This window comes from Asparagus officinalis, chromosome 8 (genome assembly GCF_001876935.1).
Source record: "Asparagus officinalis chromosome 8, Aspof.V1, whole genome shotgun sequence".
In the NCBI taxonomy this organism is placed as follows: Eukaryota; Viridiplantae; Streptophyta; class Magnoliopsida; order Asparagales; family Asparagaceae; genus Asparagus; species Asparagus officinalis.
The window spans coordinates 126,520,473-126,533,117 of NC_033801.1; the positions used below are offsets into that span (position 1 = coordinate 126,520,473).

Sequence of the window (12,645 nt, forward strand, 5' to 3'; positions counted from 1 at the left end):
TGAGACGAATATGTTTCCTGAAACTACTCTTAACCTCTCGTTTGATATGCGAGAATTGGATCAAGTGAGAATAGAACGAAGCAATGAATGAAATGAAATGAGTGTGCGAATAGAATACTAATTTTCATTCTCATGTTTGAGCGTGCTTAGATAATAAACCGAAAATATAAATATTTTTATTTTTAGTTAGATAATTAATAAATAATTTGGGAATATTTTGTATGTATTTTAAATTTTTGACAAAGAATGAGTATGAATAAAGTTAAGATGATTTGAAGAAAATACTAAAAATATATTTGTTGATGGCTGATATCAAACAGTCAATGAAAGAAGTGATTAAGTTGACGAAGGTCCTCTAACTCGCCGAATGTTCGGTTCTGAAGTTAGCTGTTCTTCCCTGCACAAGTAGCAAATCCTAAGAGGGCGAGGTTAGTGTTAGACCCTAGAGGGGGGGTGATTAGGGTCTTATGCTAATCTAATCCGATTAAATGCCAATTAAAAACTAATTAACAAGTTATCCTAGCAAGTATGAAATATCACAAGATATATGAGCTAGGATAAGCAATGTAAACAATGAGATATATCCTATATGATGAAATATATATATATGCAAGGATATATAAACTAACACAAGGGGTAAACAATGTGAACTAGATAGTGGATCATATAAATGATGAGCTAATGACAATGGCGATAAGAAATATAAACACAAGTATAAATAAACGCCAAAGCACACTCAAACACAAGATATGATCACGGAGTTCGGACCTTCCGTCCTACGTCTCCGCTCCCCACTCCCGGGGAGAAATCCACTAACACAATCCGGTTTGGAAGCCGGAACTTCTTCTACACACTCGGTTTTCTAGCTAACCGAAAACTCTACAACTCACACTCTTGCAATCACACTCTACACCCACTAAGTGTTGGACCTAGCCGTGACAAACCCACAACCCTAAATTATACTATGAATGTAAATACAATAAGCTCAATAGGTTGTGTGTGATCAAAGAGATAAAACAATATAAACTCAATATAGAAATCTAGCTTATGGAAATTAAGATCAAAACAATAAATAGCTAGAATTGAGTTTAAGGAAAACTTCTCTATAGATCAAGAGTGAGAGAGAGATGAGTTGAATGCCCAAACACCAAAGAATGATCTCCTCTTTGCTCTTGTGAAATTTGCTTCACAAACTAAACTCAAACAAACTCTTAAACTCTTTTAAACAAAACTTAAACCCTTGATTAAAAACTTTCTTAAACTTGTTTTCAAACTCTCTTGGCTTTTTAGAAAAGATATCAGCAATGGGGTATATATACCCACTAGAAATCTTCAGCAAAAAACACCCAAAACAAAAGACCAAAAGACCCAGCCAACGGTACAAAAACTAGCCGTTGGAAACAGAAAAATCCATCGTCGGTCGACCGGAAATTCTGTCGGTCGACCGATGGAAAAGTTCGGTCGACCGACGGAAAATTCGGTCGACCGTTATCCAGGTCGAAAACGAGAAACCACAAGCTGACATCTTCGGTCGACCGGTGCGGTCGACCGATGGAGCTCTCGGTCGACCGGACCGGTCGACCGACAGACTCTCTGTCGCCCAATGCTGAAAAACCAACTGATCGGTCGACCGGGTCGGTCGACCGAAATCTGACACAGCTGAAAAACCTGATTTGCTGATTTTAAAAAGCTGTTTAAAAATATCAAACAAATTCCAAAAAATGTAAAACTTTGGGGAATGATTGTAGACATGATAATAAACATGCTACAACGACTGGTTTCGAAAAAGGACTTCCCAAATGAAAAATATCATCATTTTACAAAATAGTCCAAAACATGAAAATATGAAAATTGATATTTTGATATTTTGACTTAAACCAACTTTTAAAACTTTGTGAAATGTTTTTGTAGACTTAGTAAAACATGTATAAACTGATATTGAAGTCTATAAACTAAGAATACAATATTTTCACAAAATTGCATATTCTATGCAATGTTTTCAAAAACATAATAGAAAATATGAAATATAGAATTTCATATATATAACCATAAAAACTCAAAACATATGTATGTATATATATAACTATATATATGCATAGAAACCAAAACTTATACATATATATATGACTATATATATATATACGAAGAAACCAATAAATGTGTGTGTATAGATAATTGAGCTTAGAGTATATAACACACATAATATAAACTCCTAAACTAAATTACCCAAGCTTGATCTTGATCTTCAATAAGCTCTTCTAGGTAATCTTGCGGATGAAGCTTTAACTTGGATCTTGAACTTTGAATAGCAAGGCTTCACCGTCATTCCGCCAACCTCCATTGGATATCATCGTTGAAGCTCTATTCCATCCATCCTCCAACAACGTTGTTTGTCTACAATATATAAGAATGTACAAACACTAGACAAACAACATTAGTAATAAATTGTTTGTTAAACATCATCAAAACAAGAAGGCCAACAGTTAGGTTCTCCGGTTGTTCCTCCGATGATCAAGTCAGTGATTTGCTTGAGTGAAGAAGTAAAATAAACTGCAGTAGTTCTTAAGCACAGCGGGTAGAGGTAAAGATGTTACCTTATTATTGAAAATAGTACCCCTATTTATAGTGTGGTAGAAGGATAGAATGATAACTTCGGCCGAGTATGGGATGACGGCCATGTCAGTCTCTGCTTTACAAGTGTCGGCTGATGAGTGGAGGAGAGGTCACTTCAGTATTTAATGCGAAGTGATTAGGGGTGTGCGGTGCCGATGTGATCCGGTATGTCATAAAGACTATTGGGGGCAGAGGAATGGGCGGAGGGGGGGGGGTTCTCGAGGCTCAATGTATTTCGTCACATTTCTACTCGTCCAGTGGTCGAGAAGTACATCCCTTTGAGTCTCCTTCGCAAGATGTCAGCTCGGTCGGGTAGGTGGATCAGTGAGTCGACCCAACCAGGAGTCGACATGTAACGCCATTTGAGTCGTCCTCGCGAGATGTCAGCGTGTCGAGTCGTCTGAGCTGGGTCTTGAGTTATTTTGAAGTGATGACTCGATTACGCATAATGCGAGACACTTGTTTGCCCTTGATTTAGGATTATTTTTCAGCACTAAAATAACTCTAACAATATCTAAAAGAAAGTTTGACAAAGAATGGGTAGCCAGCCCTAAAAGTAAAAATGTAACCTCAATATTTGATTCCAAAATAGATTCACCAACACGAGTTGAATAAGTATTTGAATCTAGCATAGAATATGTAAATAATTGATTTGGAATTTAATTGTGAGAAATTTTCTCTATTTCTTCTAGAGTACCCAAACGCCTCCATTTTCCTTGGGGTGGCACTAGGGGCACACCCACAACCACATCCCAAACCACACCCCCTCTCTCATATGATACAGTACACCGGGCTCCACATGAGATTTTAAAGTTTTAAAATCTCATATGGGGCCCGGTGTACTGTAGCATATTAGAGAGGGGGTGTGTGGTTTGGGATGTGGTTGGGAGTGTGCCCCTATCATTTTTTTTTTCCTTGCAGCAATTTAAGGCGAAGTCAAGGGGTAATAGTGGAAATTTATGATAAAAGTAAAGAGAACCTTCAAGTTGTTGTTATTCACAAAATTACCTACAAAGCTAAGTGGGGAGGCCTTCTCTGCCTCTTAAATCTCCTGAGATGATTGAAGTCATTGGGAGCTCCTCTTTCTTCCAATGGCCGAGGTAAAAATCTCAACTTTTCCTGAAATTACACTTCTTTTTTAGCTTTTTAGGTCTTAGACAATGCAAATGGAGCTCTTTTGAAGCTCTCCGATATGGTCCTGGGTAAATTCATATAGTTCAATAATGGGTCAGTTTGGATTATTTCCATGAATAATATACCAGGGATTAAATTTTTGAAGATCTTACATTAAAATAGCCGAAGGTATTTTCTTTTTCAACTTACATTTCCTATTATTGTTAGCGTTGGATTGAACTTGATGCGTCTTGTTATTTTGATGGCTTCGTTTAAAATCTTGTTTCTTTGCAATAGATCTAATTTCTGAATTTTATGGGATGAAGTGTCTTTAAAATTATTATAGAAATTATGATCCTAGAAATAATATTAGAGATTCTATGCCCATTTAATATAGCTTGTTTGATAGGTTGATAATTTGATGATATAGGATTGAATTAAATAACTACTGCAAGGAAATCCTTCATGTAGGCTTTACATCTTTATCTATATACATAGATAATTTTAATTTGATGAGAATTCATAATTAGGTGAAACTAAGATTAGGTGTCTACGTGTCATCTTCTGATTGGATATAAGAACACATGGTTATTTTTTGATATGACCTGTGTTAGTTTTTTGTGCCTCTAGGAGAACCACCAATTTCTCATTATATATAAAGGAGGGATATTTCTTTGAAGTCATAAGACAATATCGACTATCAAGTATGATCGATATTACGAACTAATTTGTCCAATTAGAAGCTGATAATTGAATTGAAGATATGCTCTCTTTAGACCAATATTTACAATTCGAAAAATGATATCAAAGTAAAATTATATATACTATATCTAGAAGGAGAGAGCCATTGAACACATTCTTTTTTTAAAAAACCAGAACCTAGTTTTACTCAACTGTGTATTCTGCTCTTACTGCTGCTATATATAAATCTTTTTTTCTCAACAATAATCATGTTTGACCAATCCAAATGAACCCTTCTCATTTTCTGATAAAAAACTAGTGTAGTTATTTTAGCATTATCAAAAGAATTAATTTTTTTTTATTTTTTTCATGCAGGTAGTTCCAACCAAATAGCTGGAAGACAAATACCCAGGAATGCTGAAAGATGTGCGTAAGTGCCCAAAAATCCTCGCCTGTGAGATTGTAGCGACTGTAACTGTCCCATTTTATCTTCATTCAACTTTGATTAACTTGGTTATTGTAACAATATCAAAATTGTTTCACCTACATTAATACGCAGTGGACCTACCAACGCAAGAAAATTTGTTCCGATAGATCACGACCTTGGGGAGGACTGTTGACGCCTGCTGCTATTTGACATTCCACTTTGTAAATATTGTATATTATCTCAGGAAAGGGGGTTTATCAGCTTAATAAATATCATAAAAGAAATGGACGATAAGGCCCATATATTGATGCAAAGGTATGAAGTGGGCAGATTATTAGGACAAGGAACATTTGGAAAAGTGTATCATGCACGAAATATGAAGACTTCTCAAAGTGTTGCTATAAAAATGATCGACAAAGAGAAGGTTTTGAGGGTTGGCCTTATTGATCAAATCAAACGAGAGATATCAGTAATGAGATTAGTGAAACATCCAAATATTATTCAACTTTACGAGGTCATGGCTACCAAAGCCAAAATTTACTTTGTGATGGAATATGTGAAAGGGGGCGAGCTTTTTAATAAGGTTTCCAAGGGTAGGCTCAAAGAGGAAGTTGCCCGAAAATACTTCCAACAGTTGATTAGTGCTGTTGATTATTGCCATAGTAGAGGTGTTTATCACCGAGATTTGAAACCCGAGAATTTATTGTTGGACGAAAATGGAAATCTCAAGGTATCAGATTTTGGTTTAAGTGCACTTGCTGAATCTAAAAGGCAAGATGGTTTACTTCACACCACTTGTGGAACTCCAGCTTATGTGGCTCCTGAAGTTATCAATAGGAAAGGATATGATGGTGCAAAAGCTGATATTTGGTCCTGTGGTGTAGTTCTATTTGTTTTATTGGCTGGCTATCTCCCTTTTCATGAATCAAATTTGATGGAGATGTATAGAAAAATCGGCAAAGGCGAATTTAAATGCCCTTATTGGTTTCATTTTGAAGTTCGAAAGTTGCTATTCATTATATTAGATCCAAATCCAAGTACTAGAATATCAATTGCAAAGATCAAAGAGAATTCTTGGTTCAGAAAAGGTTTCGATGACAGATTAAAGGAGGTTGAAACAGGCACAAGAGAGATAACCCATGTAAATGTTGATGCATTTTTCAGCTCTTCTGATGGCAGCACGAGCGAGGAAAACCAAGATCCTGAAGATAATCATGAATTGTCAAAGCCCATTAACTTAAATGCTTTTGATATCATTTGTTTATCATCAGGATTCGATCTCTCAGGATTATTTGAGAGGGACCAAAGAAAAGAAGCGAGGTTTACTTCTCGTCAGCCTGCAACTGCTATTATGTCAAAGATGGAAGAAGTTGCTGAGAATTTGAAATTAATAGTTAGGAAGAAGGATGGGGGTGTTCTGAAGATGGAAGGATCGAAACCTGGAAGAAAAGGGATTTTGGCTATCGATGCCGAGATATATGAAGTTGCTCCTTCATTGCACCTTGTGGAGGTGAAAAAGACTAACGGAGACACACTGGAGTATCAGAAACTGTTTAAAGAAGACATGAGGCCGGCACTTAAAGATATAGTTTGGGCATGGCAAGGTGAAAAGCACTATCATCTACAAGAGCAGCGGCAGCACCCTCAGCCTTAACTGTAAACTCTGTCGAAAATTTTTCCATACGTTCGTTGCTTGTGTATTATCAAAAGAGGCTTATACTTTTTGTAATATACACTTCCTGTTTGGTGTAATTTTCTTTGTATATAAGGTATGCAGTCCACTTCTTTTTCTCCAAACGAAGATTTTGAGACAACTGAAGGATTATGCCAACCAACACTAAATGTATCTATTAGGTTAATCTGCAAGTGATATAGTTGTATTGTTATTGTGCAAGAAAATAGTATTTTTGATACAGGATCATGTTAAATGAAGTCACTTTTATATGAATTTTTTCTGTGAATCTTCAGATAACTATTAAGTCTCTTGAATATACAAGAAGAACTATGCTTTCAAATGGTACTATTTTCTATCCTAATTTTATTAGTTGAGCGTTTTCTTAAGAGTTTTTAATAATAATAAAAAGATCTTTTGCTCCTCAGCATAGTACATAATCAATTTGATAAAAGGTCTTTTGCGGTAATGACGTTGTATGCAATTTACGCAGAATCTAGATACCATTCATAGAATCTAGATACCATTCATATCGAAGAGAAAATTTACTTTTTAGATACAACAAGTCAACAACAACAACAACAACAAGCCTTTATTCTAAATGCTTGGGTTGTTTCCGTGAATCATATTCTTCCATTTCATTCTGTTATAGGTCATCTCCTCCGTTAAGTTAGTCATAATCATATCATTCTTAATCACTTCTAACCAAGTCATTTCAGGTTTACCTCTAGATCTCCTAGCCCCATTAACTATAATATTATCACTTTTTCTAACTTGTGCACTAAGTAGTCTCCGTTATACACGACCAAATAGTCTTAATCTATTCTCTCTCATTTTATCCTCAATAGGAGCAATTTACTGCGGATGCACTTATTTCTTATCCTATCTTTTAGTGACAACATTCTCAATTCTGTTATACTCAATTTTTGAACATGTTATTTTTTAATTGCCCAACACTCTGACCCATAAAGCATACCTGATCTTATAACTGTCATATAGAATTTTTCATTTATTGAAACACTCCTTCATTTCAACCATTCCGATTTGATTCGATGTATCTCACCATCATGCCTAATAATTGATTCTAAATAGCGAAAATGATTAGTTTTAGGAATTTTTGACTATCAATATGTATCATAGGCTTTTTTCTTTTCCTAGTTTGACTAAAAATGCGCTCCATATATTCTATTTTCGTTCTACTAATTCTAAAATATTTAGATTCAAGAGCTTGCCTCCACTTTCTACTTTAGAAATTATATCTCCTCTAGTTTCATTAACTAACAATGTATCATCTGTAAATAACATACATCATAGGATTTTACCCTAAATGTGCCTAATAAGTTGATCCATAACTAATGCAAAAAGATAAAGGCTTAAGACTGGTTATTGATATAAACCTATGGTAATAAGAAACAGTTTAGTCTCTCCTTCCTTAGTTCTTATTCTAGTTGTTGCTCATTGGTAGATACATAGTGAGGGTTGTGGGGTCAATTGCCCCCATTGACCCCCAAGAAACCATATTTAATATTTGGTCCATGATTTTGCAATTACCCCCCACACCTTTCAGCCTATTAAACCAAGTCCTCGTATATTTGAAAATAAATGCTAAATGTGAAAAACCTAATCTGTTTACCTACTTCTTATTACTCTCTCTCTCTCTCTCTATATATATATATATATATATATTTTGTTGTGACTGATGCTTTGAGAAACCAAACCAACGAACGCCGAGAGAAAGACCAAACAAAACACAAACACCAAGGTTTTACGTGGTTCGGCAAATTGCCTACGTCCACGGGGCAAGAAGGGGGTGGGTTTTCACTAATAGAGAAGGAGAGTACAAATTGAGATTACAAATCGCTCAAACGAACCAACTAATCTCACCAACAAATCTCTCAATCTCTCAACCAATAACCCTAACAAATAGCTCAGAAAGATCTCTCTTTTTCTGTGCTCCAAAACCCCAAAACTCTCCTCACAAAACCCTCAAATCGTATTGGTATTTATACCAAAACAGAAACCCAAACAGACTGCAAATAGGAACCTGAACTTTCCAAAAAACCCGTCATAAGTCGACTTATCAGTCTGCATAAGTCGACTTGGCAGAGCGAAAAACAGCAACTGGAGAAGAGATCATAAGTCGACTTATCAGACCTGATAAGTCGACTTGGCAGAGCAAAAAACCAACAATCCAGAGCAGAACGTAAGTCGACTCATGCACCAACATAAGTCGACTTACCATAAGTCGACTTATGCCTGTGCATGAGTCGACTTATGACCAAAAATCTGCTTTTTCCAATTCTTCTCCACAATTCTCCACCTCGGCGAAGTTTTCCCAAAACTGAGCCGACACCAACCAAACAAATGCCTCACATGCTGAGACCCAAATGAGAGTGTGAACACTCACCCCAAATGTCGATGTCGCTCACCAAATCGGCTGCATCAAAATGACTGCCTACGTATCCTTTGCCCAAGGAATCAAGCCTTCACGTAGTTCACCCAAACGGCCTCCAAAGGCCCTCAATCAAATAGAAAAGTCTGCAACTCTTCTCCAATATCACCAAACGATCTGCAACTGATAGTATTCCCAATGACCCCAAATTGAGACAAATCAAACACCTCCACCTGAGGTAAACCAATGGCCATATCCAAACTATATCTACCAGCTGCAACTGAATCCAAAACCAATCCATCATCTGCATCCAAAACCAAATGATCTCCAACCTGTGTCACCTTAGCTGGAATCCCAAATGACGCAGTATGATCTGGAGTATGTGGAGTAATCTCCACCCAACGTGGAGTAGCATCACTCTCCACCTGCTGCGATATCCAAATGACCTGATCAACACTCTCCACCTGCCGAGAGTCAAAAGTGACATACCTGCTCAGAACAAAATCAGAAGCTCCCAAACGATAATCAACTGAGCCTCCGAACCCCAAACGCGCAATCGGATCCAATCTCACATCCACGATGTGACCAAATGCTGGGTATCCAAATATCCGACGCGACCCAAAATCTGAAGCAGCTCCACCAGATCTAATAACTCCTAAAGCAGCAGTCGGCGACCTATGCATAAGATGACCCAAATATGTCGAAGCCCGCACACCAATGCCAATGCTCGACATCAAACGCCGATCCTCCTCCAGAAAGGAACGACCCATCGAAACTGTCATCTCATCTCGTCGCCCCAAAGTCTCCACACCAATGAAGTGTCTCCTATTGCCGTGAGCTCGGCACCAACGCAAGAAAGGACCCCTACCAAAGCTGAAACAATGAGTTACCTTTCTGCCAATACACTTCTTCCAATTGTTGTTGACTTCTAGGACTTTACACCAACGGGAACTGGTCGCGACCCAATAATGCCTAGAACAATCACCAACTGTGGAAACCAAGATACGATTACCTCCCAATGATGCCTCCTTGGAAGGCCCCCAAATGCCTGACTGAACACCTCCAAAAAGACCCCTCGCTCGATGGATAGAAGTGCCAAACTCCACCACGGTCTCGCTCATCCTAATGTGCTCACAGGACTTCAATCTGCAGGTCATAGCACTCCTCAACAACCAATGCACGGTATTACCAATCATATACCCCAGCACCAAACAATGCCACAGTCTAGCCGAATCTGATGAAGTCGTCATTTCCCTATCAATCACCGTGCTTCCGTGCAAATAATACAAATTTCTTCTTCTGACGCCCTTCATCACAATCATGGACCCAAATGTAACCTTCAAGCGTGCATCCGCCAAGGTCACCCTATAGCCAGCTGCCTCCAAAGCTCCAAGTGAAATGATGTTCTTCTTCAACTGAGGAACGAACCTCACTCCAACCAACTCCCGAATCACCCCGTCACTCATCCTGATCCGAACAGTACCAATACCACCAATAGAGCATTTGTGATCATTCCCCATGAGCACGAAATCCCCTCTTTCCAACTCCTGAAAGCTGGAGAACCAATCCCTCCTAGGGCAAATGTGGTATGTAGCACCCGAATCCAATATCCACTCTGTAGAGTAGGCAACACAAACTGACGGCAGTGCAGATAACGAGTAGCCCGAAGAATCCGAATCTGAATCGTTGCCACTAGCCTTGACAACATTCGCCTCTGAAGCTTGAATAGCTTTTCCCTTATTCTTCCCGGCTCGATCAACTAACTTTGGGCAATCGGCTTTCCAATGTCCATCTTCTTTGCAAAAGGCACATTGATTCTTACGAACTCCAAGATGTGCCCCTCTAGACTGCGACCTCCCACTACGGTTTGGACCCTTTGCTCTTGCGACCAACGCCCCCGCTACCGGCTCAAACGAAGTCTCCTTATCCTTCTTTCGAAGCTGATAATTCACAAGTGCAGCGGTGACCTCACTATACGAAAGAGATGCCTTCCCATTAATAAGAGTAAGAACGAAGGTCTCATATTCCTCGTCAGGCAAGGAACTCAATAGCAACAACGCCTTGTCCTCATCTTCAATCTTAACATCCACATTCGCCAAATCCGCAAGAAGCTTCGTGTAGTGGTTCATGTGATCACCAATGGAGGTTCCTTTCTTCAACTGGAAGCGGTAAAGCCTCCTCTTCAAATGCAAGCGATTCTCCACACTCTTGGTCAAATACTTGCTCTCAAGGATCTCCCAAATCTTCTTTGCAGAAGTCTCATTGATCACATCATACTTTAGATCTTGAGTGAGACAAGACCTAATCACACCACACGCCGTTCGATTCATCTTTTTCCAAACCTTCTCATCAATGTTGTCCGGTTTCCCGTCCAACTCCAACGTATCTTCCAAATTTTGCGCGTTGAGCGCATCCATGACTTCGCATCGCCAAAGTCCAAAATTGTTTGTGCCATTGAACTTTTCCACATCAATCTTCATTGAGTGGATATTCAAGCTTTGGACGGTCTTCACGCCGGAAGTACTGCCCACAACTCCTTCTTTCTCGGCCATAATCCTCAAGGCACCACCAAACCAATGCGGAAACAAACGAGAAATAGATCCAAACTGAAAAAGACGAGATTTTTACAAAAAAAGATCCCACCTTTATCACCAAACGAAGCCCTAGATGAACTTCCAAAGCGATCTACTCCTCCAAATAGCCCAAGCGTTGCCCGTGCTCTGATACCACTTGTTGTGACTGATGCTTTGAGAAACCAAACCAACGAACGCCGAGAGAAAGACCAAACAAAACACAAACACCAAGGTTTTACGTGGTTCGGCAAATTGCCTACGTCCACGGGGCAAGAAGGGGGTGGGTTTTCACTAATAGAGAAGGAGAGTACAAATTGAGATTACAAATCGCTCAAACGAACCAACTAATCTCACCAACAAATCTCTCAATCTCTCAACCAATAACCCTAACAAATAGCTCAGAAAGATCTCTCTTTTTCTGTGCTCCAAAACCCCAAAACTCTCCTCACAAAACCCTCAAATCGTATTGGTATTTATACCATGAGCCTATTGAACCAACGCATCATATCTATGAAACTAAATGCTAATGGGACAAGCAGCCCAATCCGTTTACCCAATTTTTGTTACCCTATCACTAGTAACCATTGTAATTTCTACCAAATTCTTCTAAATCCCCTTAGCTATCTTTTGTAATTCCGTCTTTGCTCTGTTACAACGATTACCAATTGATACAATACACTAGCATCAATTCCTCCTCCCAACCACAGACCCTCCTCCCGCTTGATTGTGGCACCACTCTTGATATCAAGGGCTGAATAAACTTCATCATACACTATTGCTTACCGTAAAAATATAAAAATACGGCAAGAACCATTATAAAGAATTCTAATATAACACTTTTATTGGCTATATTTATTTTGTACATATAATACAATGCATATTTGGTTTTGATGTCATAATATTTTAGGTATAAATATCACACGTTAGTTATACTTATAGTCTTGCCCCCAGTAACTAAAGTTTCTCGATTCGCCCATGTTGTTAATTAGTCTATCATATATATTTTTAACCACATCAATATATATACTAGATAAATATTTCTTTTCTAAAACCCACCACATTACTTCTCTAAGCATTCTATCATAAGCTTTTTCTAGATCAATAAAAACCATATGTAGATCCTTTCTCTTCTCTCTATATCTCTTCATCAACTGTCTTAAAATATGTATAGGTT

General features: G+C 38.2%; 1 protein-coding gene across 3 annotated transcripts; it reads left to right on the forward strand.

The window, feature by feature from the left end:
• LOC109819625 (CBL-interacting protein kinase 18-like) lies at nt 3,650-6,626 on the forward strand. Of its 3 annotated transcripts, none has more exons than XM_020385403.1 (3): nt 3,650-3,713; nt 4,783-4,878; nt 4,967-6,626. In XM_020385403.1, exon 3 carries the CDS (start codon nt 5,118-5,120, stop codon nt 6,486-6,488), a length of 1,371 nt encoding a protein of 456 aa, XP_020240992.1. In that variant the 5' UTR covers nt 3,650-3,713; nt 4,783-4,878; nt 4,967-5,117; the 3' UTR covers nt 6,489-6,626. The 3 variants fall into 3 exon arrangements, with proteins under 3 accessions (XP_020240992.1, XP_020240991.1, XP_020240993.1); XM_020385402.1 differs by having other exon boundaries at nt 4,783-4,837; XM_020385404.1 differs by having other exon boundaries at nt 4,783-4,833.